At 53.2% G+C, this 25,158-nt stretch overlaps 7 protein-coding genes across 7 annotated transcripts; 5 read left to right on the forward strand and 2 right to left on the reverse strand.

Annotated features, from left to right (window-relative positions):
- Positions 1-426: 426 nt before the first annotated feature.
- alt5-0 (Highly reducing polyketide synthase alt5) lies at positions 427-8,370 on the forward strand (the record flags this gene model as incomplete). The annotated part of the gene is made up of 7 exons (XM_032023855.1): positions 427-650; positions 710-843; positions 897-1,010; positions 1,061-1,215; positions 1,269-1,810; positions 1,862-7,505; positions 7,558-8,370. 7 exons carry the CDS (start codon positions 427-429, stop codon positions 8,368-8,370), a joined length of 7,626 nt encoding a protein of 2,541 aa, XP_031879492.1.
- An 835-nt stretch (positions 8,371-9,205) lies between these two features.
- On the forward strand, positions 9,206-10,163 carry CGGC5_v009631 (uncharacterized protein; the record flags this gene model as incomplete). Its single annotated transcript, XM_032023856.1, has 2 exons — positions 9,206-9,281; positions 9,343-10,163. The coding sequence occupies 2 exons, from the start codon at positions 9,206-9,208 to the stop codon at positions 10,161-10,163; spliced, it is 897 nt and encodes a 298-aa protein (XP_031879493.1).
- A 146-nt stretch (positions 10,164-10,309) lies between these two features.
- On the reverse strand, positions 10,310-12,179 carry CGGC5_v009632 (putative transporter; the record flags this gene model as incomplete). The annotated part of the gene is made up of 4 exons (XM_032023857.1): positions 10,310-10,792; positions 10,841-10,867; positions 10,935-11,822; positions 11,874-12,179. 4 exons carry the CDS (start codon positions 12,177-12,179, stop codon positions 10,310-10,312), a joined length of 1,704 nt encoding a protein of 567 aa, XP_031879494.1.
- A 653-nt stretch (positions 12,180-12,832) lies between these two features.
- yetA-0 (Uncharacterized protein) lies at positions 12,833-15,553 on the forward strand (the record flags this gene model as incomplete). Its single annotated transcript, XM_032023858.1, has 1 exon — positions 12,833-15,553. One exon carries the CDS (start codon positions 12,833-12,835, stop codon positions 15,551-15,553), a length of 2,721 nt encoding a protein of 906 aa, XP_031879495.1.
- A 1,289-nt stretch (positions 15,554-16,842) lies between these two features.
- MNS1-3 (Mannosyl-oligosaccharide 1,2-alpha-mannosidase MNS1) lies at positions 16,843-18,631 on the forward strand (the record flags this gene model as incomplete). Its single annotated transcript, XM_032023859.1, has 2 exons — positions 16,843-18,441; positions 18,512-18,631. The coding sequence occupies 2 exons, from the start codon at positions 16,843-16,845 to the stop codon at positions 18,629-18,631; spliced, it is 1,719 nt and encodes a 572-aa protein (XP_031879496.1).
- Positions 18,632-21,003: 2,372 nt separating this feature from the next.
- On the forward strand, positions 21,004-22,770 carry CGGC5_v009635 (Neutral protease 2-like protein; the record flags this gene model as incomplete). Its single annotated transcript, XM_066152197.1, has 9 exons — positions 21,004-21,229; positions 21,285-21,625; positions 21,814-21,914; positions 21,974-22,111; positions 22,168-22,257; positions 22,390-22,436; positions 22,549-22,620; positions 22,674-22,688; positions 22,751-22,770. The coding sequence occupies 9 exons, from the start codon at positions 21,004-21,006 to the stop codon at positions 22,768-22,770; spliced, it is 1,050 nt and encodes a 349-aa protein (XP_066008359.1).
- Positions 22,771-23,264: 494 nt separating this feature from the next.
- On the reverse strand, positions 23,265-24,809 carry CGGC5_v009636 (uncharacterized protein; the record flags this gene model as incomplete). Its single annotated transcript, XM_032023861.2, has 3 exons — positions 23,265-23,618; positions 23,674-24,144; positions 24,204-24,809. 3 exons carry the CDS (start codon positions 24,807-24,809, stop codon positions 23,265-23,267), a joined length of 1,431 nt encoding a protein of 476 aa, XP_031879435.2.
- Positions 24,810-25,158: the final 349 nt, after the last annotated feature.

Here is a 25,158-nt window from a genome sequence, read left to right on the forward strand (position 1 = left end):
GGTCTGTCACCGCTACGACGCAGGCCCCCATAGGAGAGCTGCTCATTTTCGTAGAACGTGCTTGGAAAATCTGCTCGCATTGGATTGCCACTTGAACCCGTTGATTTTGATGGAGCAGCGGGAGCCGGATCTCTGGAGAAGATGTCGCGTTTTGGAAACTTGAGCCGTTATCAGGACATGGGGGTCAAGATCTTTAGCACACGGAATCTGATGGATCAATCGCGCGGAAAGCTCCGAGTTGAGCACGCAGAGATGTTGATGAGAAGATATCTTGCCCATATGCCCTTCAAAATCTGTTTCCTCGTCTTTGGACCTTCTCTAGCCACCTTGCCTCCCACGCTGCCCTTCCCAACACCCCCAAAGATACCCAATAGTCGTCTTCGTTTGTAATAGTCCTTCTCTTTCCCTCACAATCAACCATTCATCATGCCTTTCATCCAAGAGGCCACTGGTCAGGCCGACCCCACCAGCCAGCCGATTGCCATCATCGGTATTGGCCTGAGAGCTCCCGGCGATGCTTCTGACCCGGAGAAGTTCTGGCAGATGCTCGTTGATGCGCGCTCTGCACGTTCCGAGATCCCCAAGGACCGCTACAATGTTGACGGCTTCTACCACCCCGACCCCGAGAGGCTGGGCAGCATCCAGCCCAGGTGAGTGGCTTCCGTCAGCAATGCAGGTCACGCAACACTATACTCATCGCTTTTGCCAGGCACGCACACTTCCTCAAGCAAGACTTCAAGGTCTTTGACGCCCCATTCTTCTCCGTCACACCCAAAGAGGCCAAGGCCATGGACCCCACACATCGCATGCTTTTGGAAGCCACCTACGAAGGCTTCGAGAATGGTATTCCGAGCAAAAGACTCGATACATATGATCTTGCGCTGACATCTTCGCAGCTGGACTGAGACTGGAAGATGTCTCAGGAACACAAACTTCGTGCTACATCGGTACCTTTACCGGTGACTTTCCTAACCTGCAAGCCCGTGATAACGAGGGGCCATCCATCTACCGTGAGACATCCATATCTATTGTATGAAGAGTGAAAACTGACATAGCTTAGACGCTACTGGACTGTCTTCCTCCCTGGCCTCAAATCGCCTGTCATGGTTCTACAACCTGAGAGGACCTTCTATGACTATCGATACTGCTTGCTCGTCAAGTTTGACAGCCTTCCACCTGGCTTGCCAGAGTATTCGGACCGGAGAGGCGGAAATGGTAAGTTGGCATCAAGATCGTGCATCATGTATTCACTGACACCTTGACTACAGAGTGTCGTCGCCGGCGCCAACCTCATGTTCGGCCCCGACATGTCCATTCTCCTCGGAGCCGCCAAGATTCTCTCCCCCGAGGGAAAGTCCAAGATGTGGGACGCCAACGCCAACGGTTTCGCCCGTGGTGAGGGTTTCGGCGTCACCATCCTGAAGCCCCTCGACGCCGCCCTCCGCGACGGCGACACCGTCCGTGCCGTCGTGTTGGCGTCGGCAGCCAACGAGGACGGCAGGACACCTGGTATCTCTCTGCCCAACAGCGAGGCCCAGCAGGCTCTTATCCGCACGGCGTATCGCAACGCTGGCGTTGATCCGGCGGAGACGGGCTATGTCGAGGCCCACGGCACCGGTACCCAGGCAGGTGACCCGTTGGAGGCGCGCGCCATCCTGAACACCATCGGCGACCAGCCCGGCCGCAAGTCTGAGCTCTATGTGGGTTCAGTCAAGACCAATATCGGACACTTGGAGGGTGCTGCTGGTGTCGCCGGTGTCATCAAGGCCGCTCTCGCCATCGAGAGGGGTCTCATTCCCCAGAACCTTTGGTAAGTCTCCGATAACAAAGGAACTCGGACGCAATCTAACCAAAGTCACAGGTTCGAGGAACTTAACCCCCAGATCGAGCTTCCTGATAAGGTCAAGATCCCCCAGACTCTGACTGTCTGGCCCAGCACTGGCCCTCGCAGAGCTAGCGTCAACTCCTTCGGATTTGGAGGTGCCAACGCTCACGTTATTCTCGAGGACGCTGCTTCTTACCTCTTCCGCCATGGTCTCCCCGGACGTCACGCCACCGTCTCTCGCCCTCTCCTACCCAAGTCTTCCACCTCTGACGACGGTACCGGAAGCACCACCAGCGAGACAGAGCCCACTTCCAAGCTCATTGTCCTTTCTTCCAACGACCAAGAAGGTGTCAAGCGCAACGTCGAGCGTCTCAGTGAATATCTCGAGACGAAGACTTCAACATCATCCACCTACATGAACGACCTCGCTTACACCATGGCTTCCAAGAGAACCGCTCTGCCGTGGAAGTCTTTCGCCATTGCCTCCGACGTTGCCACTCTACAGGAGAACTTGGACACCATCCCCGCCGTCATCCGCTCTTCAAACTCCACTGTTCCCCGTGTCGCCTTTGTCTTCACCGGCCAAGGTGCCCAGTACTTCAAGATGGGCAAGGGTCTGTCCGTCTACAAGGTGTTCCGCGACAGCATGCTCCGCTCCGAAACCGCACTGAAGGCCCTTGGCTGCACATGGAACCTGACTGAGGAGCTCAGCCGCCCCGAGGCCGAGTGCAACCTGCGTTTCGCTGACTACAGTCAGCCCGCCTGCACTGCTTTGCAGGTTGCGCTTGTTGACCTCATGAAATCTTGGGGAGTTTTGCCTGTTGCTGTCGTTGGTCATTCCAGTGGTGAGATCGCTGCTGCGTACTGCGCTGGCTACATTGACCATGAGGCCGCCGTCAAGATTGCCTGGTTGAGAGGTCAGGTTTCCAAGACTGTCTCCCAGGAGGGTGGCATGTTGGCTGTTTCTGCTAGTGCCGAGAGCATCACCGAGCATCTCGAGTCTCTCAAAAATGGCAAGGCTATCGTGGGCTGCTTCAACAGTCCCAAGTCGTGCACTGTGTCTGGTGATGGCACTGCCATAGACGAACTTCAGGAGGTCCTGAAGGAGGCTCAGATTCCTTGCACGCGTCTGGGTATTGACGTTGCCTACCACTCTTTCCACATGGAAGCTGCCAGACAAGCCTACGAGTCTGCTCTCGCCGGCATTCCTCACAGCTCCTCTGATATTCCTCTCTTCTCTTCCGTTACGGGCGAGGTCGTTGAGCCGGAGCAGATGAAGCCCTCTTACTGGGTTGACAACTTGGTCTCCCCCGTCAACTTCGTCGGCGCCGTTCGCTCGCTGTTGCACCACACCCAGGGCAAGACCAAGTCTCACGACAGATCGGCTTTCGCCAGCGTCTTCCTCGAGCTTGGCCCTCACTCTGCCCTGAGAAGCTACCTCCTTGACACCTTCGCTACCGAGGACCGCTTCTCTGACTTGTCTTATGCCACCGTTCTCAGACGCAAGTTTGACGGTGTCCAGACTGCTCTGGAAGCCGCTGGTCAGCTCTGGGCCAAGGGATGTGTCGTTGATGTCAACAGAGTCAACGAAATCAGCGACAGCCCCAACATGCTGGTCGATCTTCCTCCTTATGCCTGGAACCACACACGTGCCTTCTGGGACGAGTCGTACCTCAGCCGCGAGTACAGACTCAGGGAGAAGCCCCGTACCGATCTTCTCGGTTACCGCATCCCCGGTACTCCCGATCCTACCTGGCGCAACTTCCTTCGTTGCAATGAGAACCCCTGGATCCGCGAGCACAAGGTGCAGGGTGACATTCTCTACCCTGGTGCTGGTATCGTGGTCATGGCGATTGAGGCGGCTCGCCAGCTTGCTGAAGAGCACGCTGAAGAGGAGGTCTTCGGATACGAACTCCGCGATGTTGCCATCGACACTGCTCTCAGAGTGCCTGACACCGACAAGGGTATCGAGGTCATGATTCAGCTGCACCCTCGACGCACTGGAACCAAGGCCGGTCCTTCTGCCACTCTCAACGAGTTCGCCGTCTCCTCTTGGTCCGAGGAGATCAAGGAGTGGACGGTCCACGCCCGCGGTCTGGTCTCTGTTACTTACAAGTCTTCTTTGTCCCCCGCCATGCAGCGCGAGCTGGCCCTTGAGAACGAGCGCTACGCCAAGTCCTTCGCCGACGCCAAGGAGATCTGCCAGAAGCCTGCCCGTAGCTTTCTCTACGACACCGTCGAGACCATTGGCATGCAGTACGGCCCGACTTTCCGCAACATGACTGAGCTGTTCGCCGGTCCCAACTCCAGCTACGGTGTTATTAGCGTTCCTGACACCAAGGCCGTCATGCCCAAGGGCTTCGAGTACCCTTCCGTCGTCCACCCGGCTACTCTCGACTCCGTCCTTCACCTGCTGTTCCCTTCCATCAGCGGAGAGGATCAGTCCCTCAGCGAGGCCGTTGTTCCTTTCTCCTTCGACCGCATCTTCGTGTCCGCCAAGCTTTCTTCCGTACCCGGAACCAAGCTGCATGGTTGCTCCACTGCCCAGAAGACCAGCTACACCACCTGGAAGTCTTCCATCACCATCTCCGAGGACCAGTCGGAGCCCATGATCATCATGGATGGTGTCTCTTTGGCGTCAGTCGGCGAGGGAGAGGCGTCTCAATCCCAGGAGACCAGGGCTTCCTGCTTTGGTCAGTACTGGCACGAGGATGCCGATCTTCTTGAGCCTGCTCAGATCAAGGAGCTCGTCTACAAGCGCACGCTCAAGAGCAAGGACGACGACTCTGTGCTGGACAAGCTTGAGTATGTCTGCTTGGTCTACATCTACCGCTGCCTCGCATGGCTGGAGAGCGAAGAGGGCAAGGCACACGTTCCCCAGGACGGATTTTGGAAGCTCTACGTCGAGTGGATGCACGATACCATTAAGCAGTTCCCTCCTCTGTCGGAGAACGAGGCCGAGGTTGAAGCTGAGATGGAGGCTTGTCGCAAGAGAATCGTCCTCTCTGACAGTGGTGATATTACCGTCCAGATGGTGGACCGCATCGGTCAGAACTTGGGACGCATCTTCTCCCACGAGGTCGAGCCCCTCCAGGTCATGACTGAGGGCGACCTCCTCTATACGTTCTACCGCGGCGCCTTCGGTACCAGCTTCAACACCAACGTTGCCGAGTACGTTGGTCTCATCGCCGACAAGAGCCCTGGACTGAAGATCCTGGAGATCGGTGCCGGCACGGGTGGTACTACATACCACGTTCTTGAGCGTCTTCGCAATGCCGACGGGTCTTCCAAGGCGTCCAAGTACACTTTCACAGATATCTCTCCCGGTTTCCTCGCCAAGGCTGCCGACCGTTTCTCTACCGATGCCTCCATCATGGAGTTCACTACCCTGAACATTGAGAACGAGCCCACCGACCAAGGCTTTACCCATGAGACGTACGACCTCATTGTTTGCGCCAATGTTCTACACGCCACCAAGAGCATCCAGGAGACTCTTGATCACTGCAAGTCTCTGCTCAAGCCTGGTGGTCGCCTCGTTCTGTCTGAGGTTACCATCAAGCGCATTTTCTCCGGCTTCATCATGGGTCCTTTGCCAGGATGGTGGCTTGGAGAGGAGGACCACCGCAAGGGAGGTCCTCTTCTTGATGTTGACGAGTGGCAGACCGCTCTCAAGCTGGCTGGATTCTCCGGTGTTGATGTTGACATCCGCGGTGACCGTGAGGCTTCCAAGGAGCCAGTCTCCCTGATCATCTCCACCAAGCCTGCCAAGGAGGTCGCTGGTCCTTCTGAGTTCGTTGTCATCAGCACTGGCTCCGAGAGCTCTGACAAACTTGCCGGAGCGATCCAGTCTCAATTCGCCAGTGCCGGTCAGAACATCTCGGTTGCCCAGTGGAACACCATCTCCGAGGAGCAAGTCTCCGGAAAGTACTGCCTGTCCCTCGCTGAGTGGGAGAGCCCTATTCTTGCAACCCTCACCGATGAGAACTGGGAGAAGCTTCGCCAAGTCATCTTGAGCTCTTCTGGAACTCTCTGGATCACTGGTGGCGCAGCCATGGACTGTCCCGACCCGATGAAGTCTCTGATGGTCGGTCTCGCCAGAGCCATTCGCAACGAAGACGCCGGTGTCCGCCTTGCTACCCTCGATCTTGAGACTACTGATAAGATCACCGTCGAGAACGCTGCCAAGAACGTCCTCAAGGTTGCCTTCGAGCATGCCCGAGGCGACGGTTTCGATGGCGAGTATGCCGCTCGTGAGAGCCTCGTCTACGTTCCCCGTGTCGAAAGAACTCTCAAGGTTGATGGCTCCCTGCGCAAGTATGAGGCCAAGGGACAGCCTGAGCTTGTTTCTTTCAAGGGCTGTGGACGTCCTCTCAAGCTTACCATCAAGACCCCTGGTCTCCTCGACACCTTCCGATGGGAGGAGGATGAGACTTACTATCAGCCCATGCCTGAAGACTGGATCGAGATCGAGGTCAAGGCCGTCGGTCTCAACTTCAAGGATGTTCTCGTTGCCCTCGGCAACCTTGCTGAGAACAAGCTTGGTGTCGATGCCTCCGGCGTTGTCACCCGCGTTGGATCTGCTGTCACCGACTTCAAGGCTGGTGACCGTGTCATGACGGCTTCCTGCGACACTTTCGCCACTTACGTTCGCTTCCCTGCTAAGGGTGCCATTCCCGTCCCTGAGCACATGAGCTTTGAAGAGGCTGCTTCCATGCCTCTCATCTTCCTGACAGCCTACTACTCTCTCGTCACTGCTGGTGTGCTCTGCAAGGGCGAGAAGATCCTGATCCACGCCGCCGCCGGAGGTGTCGGTCAGGCTGCCATCATGATCGCCCAGCAGAAGGGAGCTGAAATCTTCGCTACCGTTGGCCCTGAGGAAAAGAAGCAGCTCATCATGGAGCAGTACGGCATCCCTGAGGACCACATCTTCAGCAGTCGTGACACCAGCTTCGCTAAGGCCATCATGCGCGCTACGAACAACCAGGGTGTGGATGTTGTCCTCAATTCCCTCGCCGGCGAGGCTCTTCGTCTCTCTTGGCATTGCCTGGCCAAGTTTGGACGTTTCCTTGAGATTGGCAAGGCTGATCTCTTCGCCAACACCGGTCTCGACATGAAGCCCTTCCTCGACAACAAGAGCTACATTGGTGTCAACCTCCTCGACTTTGAGAACAACCCCACACCCCGTGCTGTTGCTCTCTGGGAGGATACTGCCAAGCTCATCCACAACGGCTCTGTCAAGCCCATTGCCCCTATCCAGCTCTTCACCATGGCTGAGGTTGAGAAGGCTTTCCGCTACATGCAGGCGGGTAAGCACATGGGCAAGGTCGTTGTGCGCGTTGACGATGCGGACATGGTTCCTGCTGTGCCTCGCACTCCTCGCGTTGACATCCAAGCTGATGCTACCTACGTCGTCTCCGGTGTTGGTGGTATTTGCAAGGAGATTGGCCGCTGGTTGGCCGAGAAGGGTGCCAAGCACTTGGTCCTTCTCTCTCGTTCTGCTGCCAGCAGTGAGGAGAACAAGGCCTTCGCTTCTGAGCTCCAGCGCACTTACGAGGCCAACACCTACGCTTACGACTGCGATGTTGGTAACAAGGCTGCTCTTCAGCAGGTTCTGGCCGACCTCAAGTCTAAGAACGTTCCTGAAATCAAGGGATGCGTTACCGGTGCCATGGTCCTTCGTGTAAGTACACCTCAACTCTTCGTATCGTCATAGTTGACTAACACAGTCGCAGGATACCCTCTTTGACAAGATGACGGCGGACCATGTCCGAACCACCGTCGGCCCCAAGGTCCACGGCACCTGGAACCTCCACGAGCTGCTCCCTCGTGACCTCGACTTCTTCGTCATGCTCAGCTCTCTGGCCGGTGTCATGGGTCACCGCGGACAGGGCAACTACGGCTGCGGCAACATCTTCCAGGACTACTTCGCCTCCTACCGCCGCAGTCGGGGTCTGCGCGCCATGACAATCGACATCGGCTACCTGCTCAGTGTCGGCTTCGTCGCCGAGCACGACGAGTACGTCGATCACGTCAAGGCCATGGGTCTCAAGGTCATGCACAAGAGCGACCTTCACGGCCTCATGGCTACCGCCTTGGAGGGCACCGACGCCCACCCGCCCCAGGTCATGTGCGGTCTGCCCTTCAACGAACATGACGACGCCTGGTACTGGATCCAGGACCAGCGCTTCGCCGGCCTTCGCAAGACGGCTGCCGGTGCTGGTGCTGCCGGCGGGGCTGCCATCTCCCTGCGTGACGAGCTTTCACGCTGCGGAAAGGTGGACGACGAGGCTGTGCACCTGATTACTTCTGCGCTGGTGCAGCGCTTGGCCAAGTTGATGATGATGCCCGAGGATGATGTCGATGCCGGCAAGCCCCTTAGCGCGTACGGTGTTGACAGTCTGGTTGCGGTTGAGGTGCGCAACTGGATTGCGAAGGAGGTGGCGGTGGAGGTCAGTGTGTTTGATATCATGGCCAATATCCCCATGAGACAGCTTGCTGCGGATTTGGCAGGCAAGAGCAAGCTCCTGGTTCAGGAGTCTTCATAAAATTGTTGAGATTTGCATGAGATGGGAGTTTGGGGCTTAGGACTGGGTTTTCTTCCGCATTCGGTAGCGTCTTGCTTTGTTACTATGTCTTACTCTTGTGTCAGTTTTTAAGTGCGTGTTTTTATTCAAATTATAAGTCACAAGAAAAATCTTTTGTTTGAGATGAAACAAGTGTGAGTTGAGACAGACTCTCAAAGCGACCTATTTCACAGTGACCTCCTGGTGAATGTTAGCTGTCATGAACCTGGATAGGTGATTGTTCAGGTCGGTCGTGATAGCACTCTTCGAAGTAGCTACTTTCGCTATAGTAACATTTCTCATGAATCGTGTCATTCGTAAATGTCGGAGGCTCCCGACGTTTGTAGATGCTTCCATCTCAACTTTGGTGTTTCCTCGCTGTCTCCCACCTCCCGATGAACTCTCACCTCCAGGAACTGCAGGGAACCATAGAGTCAGGGGTGTCCTTGAAAATGGGGTTCTATCAGAAAACTCCACAATCCAGGGTCTGGAGTGAGAGGTTCACGAACAATCGAACATGACTCGTAGCTGCAAGACAAGGGCTCCCGGCTCTGAGCTCCCCCTGCAACTCGAAGCCATCACCTTTCGCTTGTCCACGTGCTCAACCCGAGAAAGTGCTGAAAGATAGCGGTTTCCGGAATTCCCCATGGAATTCTGATTGAAATGATTCAAAATCCCACCGGCACTCGTCCCCCATTTGGCTTGTCGTAAACCGCAGTCCCTTAAAGCGCCCGAGTGTGCCGCTATTCCGAGCCATTCCAGTCAGTCTCTTGCGTTCGAAGGTTTTCGCAAACGTCACATCAAACCCTTGCCGATCATGGCAACCAAATCTGATGCGCCGGCTCCGCAGCCGAAAGAGATGAAGGTGCTCTCACTGGGCATGACAAGGACGGGTAGGTCCAAGATTTCGTTTCCATGTACCACTCAAGCTACTTTGGCTGACAATCATGGCAGGTTCTGCATCCATCACGCAAGCCCTCACAATCCTGGGCTACGACGGTGTTCACCACGGCATCCAGGCTATCTCCTCCCCCCGCGAGTGGACTCTCTTCTCCGCCGCCGCAGACTCGACCTTCCCCACCCTGCCAACTTACACCGGCGCGCCCTTTCCCCGCGAAAGCTGGGATTCGCTCTTCGGTAAATACGAAGCCGTCACCGACATGGGCTCCTTCTTTGCCGTGCAGCTCATTCAGGCGTACCCGGAAGCGAAGGTCATCCTTGTCGAGCGGGACGTGGACAGCTGGTTCCAGAGCATGGATGAGGCCATCTTCAAGACGACGTGGGGTTGGCGCGCGGATCTTATCATTGACTACCTTGGCCCCCGCTGGGGATTGGCGGGTGGACAGACCTTGAGAAAGATCCTTCTCGGATTCTACGGGGTACACAACGTCAACGAGATGAGAGCTATCGCCAAGGAGAGGTACAAGAGACATTACGCTGAGGTGCGTGCTGCGGTGCCGAAAGAGAGGCTATTGGAGTTCAATCTCAAGGAGGGCTGGGAGCCGCTGTGCAGTTTTCTTGGCAAAGAAGTCCCAGAGGGAGTTGCATTTCCCGTGGCGAACAAGAGACAGGAGCACCTTGATCGTGTGAGAACGAGGCAGAACCGCTTCTTCAAGCTGGCTATCTTCGTGGGTCTGCGAAAGACGTTGCCTTGGGTGTTTGGAGTTGGTGCTGTGGCCGCTGGTGTCTACTTGACCAAGCCAAAGTGGGCGTTGGATGTGTTTGAGAACGCCCTGAAGACTATCCAGGCTCATCTGAGATCTTTGAACTTGTAATGATTGTGTAGTTTAAATATTGAGTAATGATATCTACCTGTCATGAGCATTTGATTTGGCTTTAGATTGGTCTTGGCAGGTAGAGAACCACCATGCACACATACAGTGTATATTCTATTAAAGACAGCACATGTCGCTGAACGTTTTTAGCAATCAAATCTGAAATCTAACCGCTTGTTTCCCCGATCGGCGTTGTCGATGAGATACTGCTGCTGCTCCTCGATTGACATGGCATTCCATTGTCGCTCCTTCTGTTTGTTCCTCCAAACATAGTATGCTTTCGTTAGGACATACAAGACAATGACTGCAACATTGATCGCAATGAGATTTTGGTTGCCTCTTGGGTACCACGGCGGGTTGTCATCCTTTCGGTAAATGTTTGACGATGCTATGCCCGAGAGCTGCACCGTGATGTTGTAGACCGCGGCGCTGACTGCCCGTGTGCGCACCGAGTTACTAATACGAGAACACCAGCTCACCTGAGCTGCATGTACCGAAGGGGAGGCGAGCATCATGAATAATACGGCGTAAAGAGACCAATTTGAGAGACGTTGTGCTGAGGTATAGATGACAACTAAGAACGGCAAAGACCAAAGTTGCGAGATCAGACCGAAGAGAGATATTTGGTGCTGGTGATGTTAGCTAAGTGGGAGCTGGAAAAATGGGAGTGTACTTACGAAATATTCCGTCAGGAAGGTGATGCCCTGTTGTAAATATTGTCTTAGTCACTATACAAGAGTCAGTAAAGTGTGTGGGATTGACAGGACTTACCAACATGGTGCAGCTAGCGGCGACTGTCACTGGGATATTGAGAAGGGTCGTAGTAAAACGATCGTAGCCAATAGCTTTGAGAGAAAGGTTCAAATACTGGCCGGGAGGATCCCCGGGCATTTGGAACAGGATTCCGATGGCATAGATCGGCCACAAGTCATAATCCTTCAGACTCTTGCATAGCATAGCAGGCGCAATTCCCTCTCTGTTGTGCATGTCGGCCTTCGAGGGATCGTCTCGCAGGACACGGTTGACAATGATCCTTTCTTCGCGCTCGGTAAAATATCCGGTCGGTTTCCACCAGCTTTTTGTTTGGGTAGGTCCAGGTACCATGAAGAGAAAGCTCAAGAAACCAATCGTGACGCTGATTATGGCCTCTATGAGAAACAACCTTCGCCAGCCCTCGCGACCTCCGACGCCTCGAAGGTTAAAAACCCCGTAGGCGATGAAGGAGGCGACGACCGAGGACATTGAGTTGACGAACCAGAAGATGGCCAGCCTCATAGGCATCTCGCTGCTCTTGTAGAAATATGAAAGATACAACAGTGCATCTGGGATGTAGCCTCCCATAGCTAGGCCGATGAAAAATCGGCAGGCGAAGAATGTCGCGCGATTGGTCATGAAGAACTGGCCGCCGGATGCAATACTCCAAAGGATGATTTGCGTCGGGATCCAGCGGTCTGTGCCAATTTTCTTTCCAATCATTTGTGAAGGAAGCTCGGCAATCAGGAATCCGACGCGATACATGTTTTGCGCGTTGTTATAGTCGTTCGTGTTGATGCCGAGGTCGTCAACGAGACCGTCTGCTGTGGCGAGTCCAAGGTTTCCACGATCGATGTCGAGGGCGAAGAACATGACCAAAACCCAGATGAAGATGCGTATATCGACCTTTCATTGTTAGAGAACAAGACGAACTTTTCAGTGTACGGTTTTGAATACCTCGCGGCGAACAGCTTGCTCTTCTCTGTGCGTCCATCTTTCATTTGGGTCAAAAGCACGATAATTCTCGTATTCTGGTTTGGGGTGGTAGAACTGGGCCAGATCCGGGTTGTCAAAGACACTACGCACAGTAGCAATAGCGTCTGGGTCATCTTTTTGTCTTTTATTACGAACAAATCCCCAACTCGTGTAGGTTTCTTGTTGAACAGACGGTTCCGCGAGGTCATCCGTCGGGACCTTTAGATCAGGAATGCCCGTCGAAACGACGTCTGGCTCCTTTTTCGAATCAATGCCAATGGACACCATATTTTTATGGCAAGACAAAAAACTGTAATACTTTTGAAAGACTTCAAGCAAATCTTGCATCCTTTTTTGAACTGGAAATCGACCGGTCAGGCTCCGACATTCGCTGCCAGTCTCGGGGCATTGGCTACCGAAATGATGGAAGACCCACGAGATATTAACCATAAAAGCTTTTAACTTTAGGCAAATAGGTCGATGGCACGCTAAATTGTGCAACTGAACGGTTGAGTTGATCACACAATAGCACGTCATATGACGTCTAGCCAGTCATTGGCCGTTCCGGACCTCGGGAGCCGGGGGCTAGGCCGGAGCGATAAGAGCTATCGGTGAGCTCCACTTTGTCCGGCTCCGCTCCGGCTGCATGTCCTGCGCGGCCCGGGCTGGACTTTAGCCGACGAAACCCCTCTCAAACGCGCCATAATCCTCCGAATGACAACATCAATTCTACCTTGATTCTGCATATTAACCGTGGTTTTCCTTTCTTCTTCGCGTTCAAAAGGCTTGGCGACTCGGAGCCATCCGCAACCCGTCTGCTGGCTTCTTATTTCCGCTGGGCACTCGATTTGGCAGTTTCCCAATTCGGAACCTTGCAGCCAGTCAGAGGCGTTTGTCCGCACAGAGCTTTCCGGCCAACCCTCTTATTGCCGACATTCACGATGGCATCATCCCGAAAAACGAGAGTCCGGTGGCTCGGACAGACACCGCCGACAGCCTCAGGGGTCACCTTCGCTGTGCCTTGGCGTGCAGGTGCTTGCAATGCCAAGAATGCCGTATTTTCTTGCACTTCAGAAAGTGGCAAGTCGATTTCCATGCAAACTTGGCCGATCGCTTATTGGCCTGACGGGACGATCAAATGGACTAGCCATGCCATACCCAAGACGATTGAGGTAGAGGGCGCTTATGATGTTAAAGCCGAACGCGATGACTCCCACGCGACTAGCCGTCCTGCTACTATTGACGTCAACGAAACTTCCGAGAGTATCAAAATATCGACTGGAAAGATCACAGTTGTTTTCCCAAAGTCGGGCACCACAATAATCAGGGACATTCTCAACGCCAAAGGCGACACCGTGGGGACCGACGGCCACCTCGTCCTACTTTCTCAAACTGGGATCAGTGACCCCGAAACCCCGGATCCGTCCATTCTATATCATCGTTTCAACTGCCAGATCGACAAAGTAGAGCTAGAGCAGGCTGGGCCAATTCGTGCTGTCATAGCTGTAAGCGGAGTGCACTCCGAAGTTTCACGAAGCACTTCGGCCAAGACGGCTTCACACCTGGACTGGATCCCCTTCAGACTGCGATTTTATCTATACTTCAAATCTGAAGCTATTCGAGTTGTTCACACGATCACGTATGATGGGACCAATAACGACTTCATCCGAGGCATCGGGATCCGGTTGAAAGTTCCCCTAGCACGCGAGGCCCCTTTCGACCGTCACGTTCGTTTTGCCGGCGCGTCAGGAGGCACACTTGGCGAAAGCGCCCAAGGTATTACGGGGCTATGGAAAGACCCAGTGAAGGATGCGAGACTCGCCCAAGTCCAGGGGAAACCTCTTCCACACCCTGATTCATGGAATCCTGAGCTGCCGCAGGCTTCTCTCCGATGGGTTCCTACTTGGAACGATTACAGCCTGCACCAGCTTTCCTCAGACGGCTTCAAAGTTGAGAAGCGACTGAAGGAAGGCCATCCATGGATCAAGACAGCCAGCGGGACAAAGGCAGGAGGCTTGGTCTACGTCGGTGGTGCCAGTAGGGGCGGGCTCGCGGTTGGATCTAGACATTTCTGGGAGCGGTACCCAACTGGAATCGATGTGCGCGGTCTTGGATCTTCTCAAGATACAGCCGGATTGACACTCTGGCTTTACGACCCGAAAGCCGGGCCAATGGACATGCGTCCCTACCATGACGGATTAGGACAAGAGGGTTTTGACGACCAGCTCGACGCGCTGAAGATCACGTATGAGGACTGGGAGCCGGAGCTTGGATCGCCGTTTGGAGTTTCCCGTACAAACGAACTTTTCTTCTTCGCGACCGAGTCAACACCAGAAGCGAAAGATTTTGAAGATTTAGCCAGATATGTCCGGGATCCCCCAAAACTGTTCGCTGACCCAGAAGCCATTCACGCAAGCGGGGCCTTTGGCAAATACTGGTCTCCAAGATCTCAACCAGCGGCCAAGAGTTTGGTTGACGTTGATAAAAGACTCGATTTTCTGTTCGGATTTTATAAAGAGCAGGTCAAACAGCGTCGATGGTACGGCTTCTGGGACCACGGAGACATCATGCACACGTATGATGCTGATCGCCATACGTGGCGTTACGATGTTGGTGGATATGCGTGGGATAATTCAGAACTTTCGCCAGACCTATGGTTATGGCTGTTCTTTCTGAGGTCCGGACGACCGGACGTGTTCAATATGGCAGAGGCCCTCACGCGCCATACTGGAGAGGTAGACGTGTATCATTCAGGGCCATACAAAGGCCTTGGAACACGACATGGCGTACAGCATTGGAGTGATAGCTGCAAACAGGCTCGGATATCCAACGCGCTTTATCGCCGCTTCTTCTACTTTCTTTCGGGCGGTGACGAACGCGTCGGAGAGCTTCTTGAAGAGACGCTAGAGACGGATCAAAACTTCCTGACCTTGGATCCTTATCGCAAGGTTCGTAAAGACCGGGAAACCTACAAACCAGATCCACGTGGTGTTGAAATCAGTCTCGGCACGGATTGGGCCGCGCTGGCTGCATCTTGGCTTATCGAGTACGAGCGTCTCGGACCAAGATGGATCGAGGCCAAGACGAAGCTCTTTGCGTCTATCGAAGGTATTGGTAGGCTGACGAATGGTTTTGTCACTGGCAATGTGACGTACGATCCGGCAACCGGAAACATCACTCCTCCATTGGTTGATCCTAAAAACAAAGGAGTTGTGAAAGTTAGCCATCTGAGCGCTATGTTTGGGTTGTTCGAGGTCGCTGCAGAGATCTTTCAGCTGTTCCCCAAGCAAGCCAAGGCATCTGGATTCAGAGCAGCTTGGCTGGATTACTGTGCTTTCTTTAGCGCCAGCGCAGCAGAACAGGAGGCTCGATTTGGACAATCTAGTTGGGGGCAACTTCAACTTCGTCAAGGCCATTCTCGCTTAACGGCCTTTGCAGCCAGAGAATTGAGTAGACCTGACCTGGCCAAGCGTGCACTGGAGGAATTCGAAAATGGAGATTCATTCCGCGACTTTGGACCCAATGTGCCTTGGACGAGCACTCGTATTGATGAGGCGTACGTCCTTGAACCCACTGATGAGGCACCCTGGGTATCCACAAACATCGCAGCGCTCTATGGCCTGTCGGGTATTCAAATTTTGGCTCTCATCACAGACGAATAGGTCAAGCCAACTTCAGGAAGCCTCAAAATTCCGTGTTGGAAAAAATTGTCTAAAGAATTGGCTTTACTTACAAACACGAATAACATTTTTCTCAACCTTATGCCGATGTGACCTACATTACTTAGTGACTTATTTACCGCAGAACAAGATTTAACGTTGTTGAAGAGAAGGTGTGTGGGGTTTGCATACAAATCCTCCAAATCATGTGCAATTTCTGGTGAACTGGTGTTCAGCTCATCTTGACTTTGCGCGATGCGCGAACCGATTTCTTCATCTGGAAGAACCAGAGTGCGGGCAATTCCGATGGGATCTGTGCACCACCACCGGGAACCAGTAAGGAGTTTTGACAGTCGAGGCATGAGGAGACCGCACTGAATTTGAGTTTGTATCCGAAACAAGATCGGCCAAACCTCTTTGTAAGGTTTCGTCTTAACAAACAACAAACCGGCTGCTTGCGCCGCACCCCTCGGCATACTACCATCTTGCAACACCACATGTTCGGGATCACCCATGGCATCGATCTGCGTAATCCATTGCGAAGACAAAAGTCTCTTCATCGGCTAGAAACCGAGCCCGATTGACAGGCTCGACTGAGACTGACGCGCGCTTACGGACCAATCCCTCTCATCTAAAGAACAGTGGGTTTATTGCGCAGAGCTGTGCGAGGCGAGTTAGGCCCATAATCCTTTGCGTTCTTGATCACCCGTTGAGCCTTGCTGGAACCCGCCACCCCGCCAACCAGCGTAACAGATCAAGCTCTCAGGATTCCAGCTCTCGGAACAAACCAACAGATGTGCTTCTTGCCAAGGTGAACAAGTGGCCTTGTTTTCACTATTGTGGAACTTCTTACGCACTGTACAAACAGTTTGTTGGTTCAACTTGGGCTGAGGATATTGAACGCAGGGGAGGGCGCAAGGGGGCGGCGTCGAAATTAAGTTAATTGACGCTGGGGTCGAGGGAAGCCGACCTTAACATATTTGATAGCAATATACTCATCAATCTGTTAGTCACACTCAATCGGCAGCCGCCCATCTGCCCGCCGCCAGGCTTTTAGCGCCCGTCGCACCGAACAATCACTGCTCCGCACTCGCCAATGAGCCAATAATAGATGCTACCTTCAATGCTCTCTCGCATGATACCCTCAAGCTTTCACATATCCCTGTCCTCTGACAGATGCGCCAACTTTGGCCGACTACATTTCTACCGATGTTCCCGTTCGGTCGCTGTTCCGAGATGGACATCTCATCTCAAAGCTGTTCACCTGGTCCAAAGTGCCATCCGACAGCGCCATGATCCTTCCTCGCCGGCCGCCGCGGCTGCTTCTCGTCGTCGCGACCACATTCATCCTAATTCTACTCATCTACAACCCATACTGGCTATCTGCGCCCAAGAAAGCGCCAAGACCGGTGCAGCACAATATTCAGTTCAGACCGAGCTCGTTCAACTGGACGGCCGCCCGACAATTCCATCCCGTGTCGACCCCCTTGGCGCGTCTACCAACAGGCAACCCACTCAAGCTTCCCCGAATTCAGAATGATTTCGGCGTCGCGAACCCACACCCAGAGGCACCGAAGCGTCAGAAGGCCGTCCGAGACGTCTTCAAGAAGAGCTACGATAGCTATAAGCGTTATGCGTGGACGCGGGACGAGCTCGAACCGGTGACTGCGGGAGCGAAAGATACATTTGGAGGATGGGCGGCGACACTCGTGGACTCGCTAGACACTTTGTGGATCATGGGCTTCAAAGAGGAGTTCTACGCTGCGGCTGAGGTTGCGGTCCAAATGGATTGGGCGAAGACGGCGGAGAAGAGCGCGAATATGTTCGAAACCACGATCCGTCATTTGGGCGGCCTTCTTAGTGCGTACGACTTGAGTGGGGAGATTGCTCTCTTGGAAAAGGCTAGGGAACTTGGGGATATGCTGTACATGGGCTTTGATACGCCCAATCGCATCCCGGGATTCTGGCTGAATTTCGAAGACGCCACTAAGGGAACTCAACTTGCGGGTACTCACGATCCATCGGCTTCTCCCTGTTCCCTGTCTCTCGAGTTTACTCGATTGTCGCAGCTTACGGGAGATATGAAGTACTTTGATGCAGTAAACCGCATCACTCGCTTCCTCGAACGCACTCAGTTCAAGTCGAAGCTTCCCGGGATGTGGCCGAAGATGATCGACTTCCAGAACGAACGCGTCGACTCTGACGGATTTTCTCTGGGCGCACTTGCGGATTCTCTGTATGAGTATTTGCCGAAAATGTACGCTCTCATGGGGGGCTTGGACAAAGCATACGAGAAGATGTACATCGGTGCCATGACGATTGTGGAACAGCACATCCTCTTCCGGCCGATGATGCCAGAATCGGAGGACGCCAACATACTTTTCGCAGGGGAGGTTTACGTGCACTCCGACAAAATCGATCATGTTGCCGACGGTCAGCATCTGTCCTGCTTTGTTGGCGGAATGCTGGGTCTGGGCGGGAAGCTCTTCTCCATAGATGATCACGTCGACCTGGGAGATCGTGTTGCTCGCGGGTGTGCCTGGGCCTATGACGCGATGCCGACAGGCATCATGCCAGAAATCTTCGGTCTGATTGGGTGTTTCTCGGTGAAAGAGAAATGCCCGTGGGATGAGAAGAAGTGGGAGCAAGACGGCGACAAAAGGTTGAAAAAGGGATTCAGGAATGCTCGGGATCCCAGATATATTCTGCGGCCCGAGGCCATTGAGAGTGTGTTCCTCCTCTACAGGATGACCGGAAAGCAAGACTTGCAAGATATTGCATGGCGTATGTTCCAGTCTATCATCAAAGCGACTGGGACGGAACACGCCAACTCAGCGATTGCGGATGTGACAGTCCCTCCCGACAAAACTCACAAGATAGATTCCATGGAGGTTTGTCTCATTCTTTCAAAGCGGTTTAGCTACCTTGAACTCTCTGGTATGATGCTAATCTCCTTTTTAGAGCTTCTGGCTTGCGGAGACATTAAAATATTTCTATCTCATTTTCTCGCCTCACGAGCTGATAAGCTTGGACGATTTTGTGTTCAACACAGAGGCACACCCTTTTAGAATCCCGAAGTAGGGCAAAGAAGAGTTTGGATAAAGAGTTGACCTGGGCGATATCTTTCGCATCATCGATGATAAGCGGACAACGGGTTCAGCAGGCGTTTGGGGTTATGATGGGCTTGCGGGTTAAGATGGCATATACTGTAAAATCATTTCGTAGCTGCGTAGGCGTGCTCCCAGTCACCCACGAATCAAAGCAACAATTTTGGGGCATTCATGTCGACGAGTCTCTTCCCAACGTGATGTGTACTTGATAGGTTCTGAACCATCTACAGATCCTAACGCTCGGCTGGAATCGTCCGGTCAAAGCCTTGTATCTGCACAGGTAATCATGGGATCCGTCTCAAACATGACATCGCAGCAGCGAGCGATAATGTATTGCTTCCAGGCATCGTTGATTATAGAGATTCTAGAATGATCGATTTAGGAAGGTCGTTGAGTCGAGCCAGAAAATGTGCACACTATTTCCTGCAAGTGGCTGACACCAATACTAGTTTGCAACCCAAAATTCGCCCACGTCTATGTAGAGGAATTTCGGCGCTTACTTATCTCAGTAATCAGTTCATCAATTGGCAGGATTCAACCATATCACGATATCGCGTCACACCACGCGATCAAAATAGTCAGAGCTGTTGGAAGCACAAGACAACGACTAGAAAGACCTGCTTCTTTTGATATTTGTGCCGATGCGCAAATCCCAAGAGCGAATCTCGACGTCACGAAGAATACGGAAACACGGCAACGAAAACTCTTGTCCAGGCGTTAAGCATCCAAGAGTCTTGGAAAGTCTTGGTGTTGTTGAGCTTGGCGGCCTGGGCAAGGGAACTTACTGCGGGGAGAGGACAATTCCGTGTGGAGGCATTTATTGCCAAGAGACAATAAGAAATGAGGTGCACTATCTTAATCGGATACGTATTGCGATGCCGAGAGACTAATTTGCCTCGGTATGCCTGCCCCTCCGCTTTCTCGCAGCTCAATAGCCGTGCTGAAGAAGGAAGGTCGTTTTGTCATTTCAGCTCGAGTGGTGGGAAAATCAACATTGTGGGCTGCTCGAGCTTTGGTGGTCTGAATGTCATCGTGTTCGCCTTGGGCCGAGATATCAACGGTGACAACATGAGGTTTTCACCGGATTTGGGCCCTGGTCAACTGCTGCAGACAAGCTGATACCTTTCCGGCTAAGTCCTTTCCCACCTTGGCCACTCGGCTCACAGCTCCCTATTTTGGCTACCAACCTCTCAGGCCCAATGCAACGCTGACGCGATCTCGCTTAGCCATAGCTTTCCTATCTTTCGACGACACGCGATGCCCTCACTGCCTTATCACTCAGACCACTTTACGAACCATGCTTCTCAAGATGCAAACAACCCGACACTGCCTTTCGTGAAGTTGACCAAGAAAACTCGATGGACGCTGGCGGAAGCGAGAGGCGTTTCATGCTTATTTACCTCCTTCCATCCTTGAGCTAGTCTCCGTCTTGTGCACTTGGCAACCCCTTGGCATCCAACAATTGGCAATGTCTCATTGGCAGCTGATGCTATGCATCGATTCTCGGCATCAATGATCGCTAGGTTCGGTTAAACTTGCTTGATACTCCCATTGGGTCGTAGCAACATGGCTGGACTGCCGAAATGTGATGAACCCCTGGTCTCTGCGGTCTCGACTGAGCGCAAAAGTCTATCCTTCTCCGGCGGCGTGGCCCGTACAGAGTCCTGAACAGTGCCGCCCGAGCCCCCCAAATCATGGCGACATGGCGATTTCGTGCGCTTTCTCAATAACTGAGGCTTTCTTTTGGTAGGAACTGTTTGCCTAATGTACAACAGGTCTTCTTGAGTACGGGTAAGACGACATTGTCAATGCGTTTGCGTGATATTAATAAAGATACCAGACTTGTTCGTCCTGTTCGTGTGACTACCTTAGAACGGCCCACGATAGCATGACCCCTTCGGCAGAGGCTCCGGGGGCATTCCGTGCGGGGCTGCGATGGACAATACTCGAGGTGTTATCTGCAAGGTTGAGATCTTGTCGTCCCAATGTGATCAGCAGCTGCAGCAAATCTTAACGACCATCCGTCTTGATATTAGCTACCCCTTGGCAACGGTCTGCCCTGTCCAACCTACCTTCCATGTTTTCATCCCAAGGCCGTCTAGGCAGACTGGGCGCTGCTTCGTCTTCCTTTTTCTCGCTAGCTCAAGCATCGAGGCCCTTCAATATGCATGTCTGTTACCAAGTCTATGAGATATATGTCAACATCAGCATCGATTGAGAGGAGGGTATTTAGTATAAAGCGGCCGGTATCGAAGCGGCGACTTCACGGCTCTTCTCCTGTCTCACCATCAACTCATACCTTCTCATAGTCTCTGATCTTGCCTCTTGGTTCCTGTCTCCGCAATGAAGTTCTCTCTCGGAGTTTCCCTCCTGGCCACGCTCGCCAGCGCCGTGTCCGTTGACATAGCCAAGCGCGACACCTCCCCTCTCGACGTCAAGCTCGAGACCGTTGGCAACTCCGGTGTCAAGGCCGTCCTCACCAACACTGGTGACTCAGCCCTCAAGCTCTTCAAGACCGGCACCATTCTTGACACTGCCCCTGTCGAGAAGGTCGAGGTTTTCGCTTCTGGTAATTATGTCGTGCCCAACCGGAACGGAGCCGAGTGCTAATATCCTCCACCCAGGTAACAAGGTTGAGTTCGATGGTGTCCGTCTCCTGATGGCCACCTCCGGCTTGACCGAGGAAGCTTTCCAGGTCATCGGCGCCGGCGAGTCCGTCGAGGTCGAGTTCGATGCTGCCGAGCTCCACGACCTCAGCACCGCTGGCGAGATTGACATCGTCAGCTCCGGTGCCTTCTCTTACGCCGAGGCCGACTCCACCGAGCTGGCTGGCACCATCCCCTTCTCCAGCAACAGTGTTCACACTGCTGTCAACGGCGAGGAGGCCGCTGCCGTCCGCGCCCGCTTTTTGGCCAAGCGCACGGTCGTTCAGTCCGACTGCACCGGCACCCGCCGCACCGCTACTGTGGGTCCCGCCCGAGTGATCTCCGTTTCGATCCGGCTTCGTGTCGGACATGAGCTACATCCTGTCTGCTATCGTCCATCAAAATGATTGCAGCAACATCTATTGTCCACTTTCTGTTTTCATCCAGCTAGGATCGCATTGGCTGTTCTGTTCGGACTCCGGAGCCCAGCTGACATTGTCCTTCCTAGGTTAACGCCATTAGCCGTTGCCGCTCCCTCGCCGTCGCCGCCTCCTCGGCCGCTGCCTCTGGCCCTGCTGCTCGCATGACTGAGTACTTCAAGTCTTCCACGTGAGTTTTGTTCTGAAGAAGATTCGAAGCATTCTCGTCGCTAACCCACACACCATCAGCACCGCTACTCGCAACACCGTCGCCACCGTCTTCTCCAGAATTGCCAGCGAGTGCGGCAGCACCACCTCTGGTGTTTCCCGCCAATACTGCACTGACGTTTACCCTGCCTGCTCCAACGGTGTCATCGCCTACACACTGTCGGTTCCACCTTGATCCCGACATGCGTTGGTGGAGATGCTGACCATCAACCCAGGCCGTCCCAAAGCTACATGGTTAACTGCCCTCTCTTCTTCACGATGACCGCGGCATCTAGCACTTGTCATGCCCAAGACCAACAGACCACGTAAACAGCCCTCTTTGCGCTTGTTTTAACATACTAACATCTTCGCAGGATGTAAGACAACTCATCCCGATGTTGGAGTGGTGGTGTTGAGGTTTGGGGTCGAGGAGAGAACTGAGGCTAACCATGACATAGCTTGCACGAGATGACTCACCTTACCCAGATTAGAGGCACTTCTGACTGTAAGTTGCTTTCGTTTATTTGATTTGCCCATGGCTCAGGTTATTGGCTACCTGGCAGTCGCGTCCACCTCGGCTTTCGCATACCTGAGAATATCACTGACCAACACAACAGACGGCGGTTACGGATACAACTTCGTTCGCTCTCTCAGCGCTTCGCAAAACCTCAACCATGCTGACACTTACAGTAAGTCTCTCGATTCCATCGCTGTATACTCTATGCTAATGATTTTTTTGCAGCCCTCTTCGCTCAATGTAAACTTCCCCGGGTCCTACTCTTGCTATTCACCTGACATGATACTAACCTGTGAAATAAGCAATCTACGCCGGATGCTAATCGATCAGCGCTTGGGCCCTATTTGACAAATAGAAACTCAGGGACTGGCATATGCTAGGATGCAGCAAATGGGGGATAGCGGTTGGATACTCTTATGTGCGTCTGTGTTGAGATTATGCAGTCTTTTCCATGGGCCTTCTTCTGGTCGCTTCACAGTACCTGGATTAGGGCAGGTTATGAATTGAGAATTCAAATTCGGAGGAAACAATCCGCGTATGACATGAAGGTGATCTTTTGTATTGCACTGTCTACTAATGAACTTGACCAATTGTGACGTAAGTCATGTTCGACTCAACGAAACCCTTTCCTGCGTGGTCGAGGAATAGAGCAATCGCCGTCTTGTCGATCATGCCGTGAGATGAGCCCACTGAAAAGCCTCCGTCGAAAAGTCGAGGGTGAGCCAAACAGCCGTCATGCAGTTACGTCCATACCAAGTCCATCCAAAAGACTGGTGCTGGCAACTTCCGCTTGTCCAATCACATCAGACAGCTCAATCAAGGGCTGTAGATGTCTTCCTCCATGTCCATGCGAGCACCAAAAACATCGTTATTTCTGCTGTTGTCATTGTTGGCATGCAACTTCGAGTTTGACGATAAGCGGGTGCTGGCCGGGGGTTTATTGTTCAGGTAAAGACGGCGGAGCAAGTCCTGAGCTCTTTGGACGTCTTCGCTGGTTGGCATGTCCCCGGCTGGAAGCATTTCCACAAGGACGCAAAGCACATTCCCCAATTCGTTGTGATCAATAGAAACGTCGTTTTCGGAGCTGCACAAAATGAAAGAGAGGTTCCGAATGAACTTAGCGTCGAGGATTGCGGCCTTGGGATGCTCGAAAGTGCGTGGCCAAATAGTCTGGAAGATTTGAGTTAGTAAATACAACATTTTCAAGCTTGAAAGGAAATCTTACTTGAATCTGGGAGAGAGCAGACTCCGCCTGGGACATGGAGATGATTGTCTCAGCGCGCGTGAGGTCCATGATAGGCTGATACCGCTGATGAAGAGGGCTCGACGTCGACGTTCCTATGCGTGCAAGCCATTGAGCCACCCTTGCGGCAGCGGCTGTCTTCTGTTTCTGGGTCTCGGCGGAGTTGATAGTGGCCATCATCTTGTCCAATTGGAGAAGAGCCTCGTTCTCATCTGTTGGCGAAATTGTGGCAACAGGCTCGCCGTTGTTGCAGCTGCTGTCGCTGGTGTCGCCGTTGTCGACCGCTGGTTTCGTCCGCTGCCGTCCGCTGCTGTCGCCATCGTCGTCGCTGCTGTCGCCACCGTCGTCGTTGTCATCGCTGTCATCGGTATCATCACTGCTGTCGTCGGTATCGTCGCTGCTGACATACGCTGCTGACTTCCGTTGTTGTCCGCTGCCGTGGGTACCGGTCTCCTTGGTTAAGTTGCTATTGATGGATTTGGCATTTTGGCAGTCAAGACAGCATAGCCAACATTCCAAGCGTTCTGAATCGCGTGATCGCTGACTGTGTCTGATACGTTACTCAAGTTGACGCCTTCAAGCCACTCGGGGTGGAAGAAAATCTGTGATCTGCCACCAGGAATATTGTAACCGACAGGAGGGGCACCGTCGACCCCTGTACCCACCAACACCAGGTTATATGTGCGATGTCTTGAGACCTTCTTTTCCCTTGCAGCTCTGCTAGAGCTGGTGGTCGGAGCGCCGGAAGCCAAAGGCAGTCCAACTCTGAAGCAAGATCCTGCGAGGGTCCTTTGAATGGCATTGCCGGACGTGAAGTTGTTTTGCTCCGGCTTGTGGGCTTTCGGGATGTAGTATCCGAGGCTCATGACTTGAATTGCCTTGGGGTAGATATCCGCATCAGGCTTGCCGATGTCCCATTCCGAGATCTCCACTTGACCAGGCAATGTGTTGTCAGTCCAGGCCTTGTGTTCGCCCGTCTCGGGATCAATCATATCTGTCAGGTGCTTCTTCGTTTGCATTTTCTTGGGCGTAGGATGTCTGACCCAAACCAACTGTCGTCGCGGTCTTGAGGGGTACTGGTCATCGAACCTAAGCCTTCCTGCAGGCTGGTAGGCCATGTTTTGATTTCCCGTGGCCATAGTGAGTTCAGCCTGGAGAAAGTGTTAGTGTCAATTCTTGGTGGCTACTGTGTCTCCAAAACAGGGGAAAAGCAAGAGCAAGAAAGAAATCAAAAGAAAAAAGCAAAAAGAGTCCACCCTATTTCCCTGTGTCTGCGCCACTGTATCTCCTGTGTACTTGATAATTTCTGCCGAAGACGATGGTCGCGTCGCCACACGACGAGCGAAGACCACGGATGACGACGAAAGTGACGCAGAGTAAATGACCACAGGAAAGTTAGTCGCTCCAGCACAGTGAAAACAACCGTTCTCATCGAAATGGAAAGATAGCGGTGTGACATACAGTTTT

This window comes from Colletotrichum fructicola (assembly GCF_000319635.2).
Source record: "Colletotrichum fructicola Nara gc5 chromosome Unknown KSG_Nara_v1_contig05, whole genome shotgun sequence".
In the NCBI taxonomy this organism is placed as follows: Eukaryota; Fungi; Ascomycota; class Sordariomycetes; order Glomerellales; family Glomerellaceae; genus Colletotrichum; species Colletotrichum fructicola.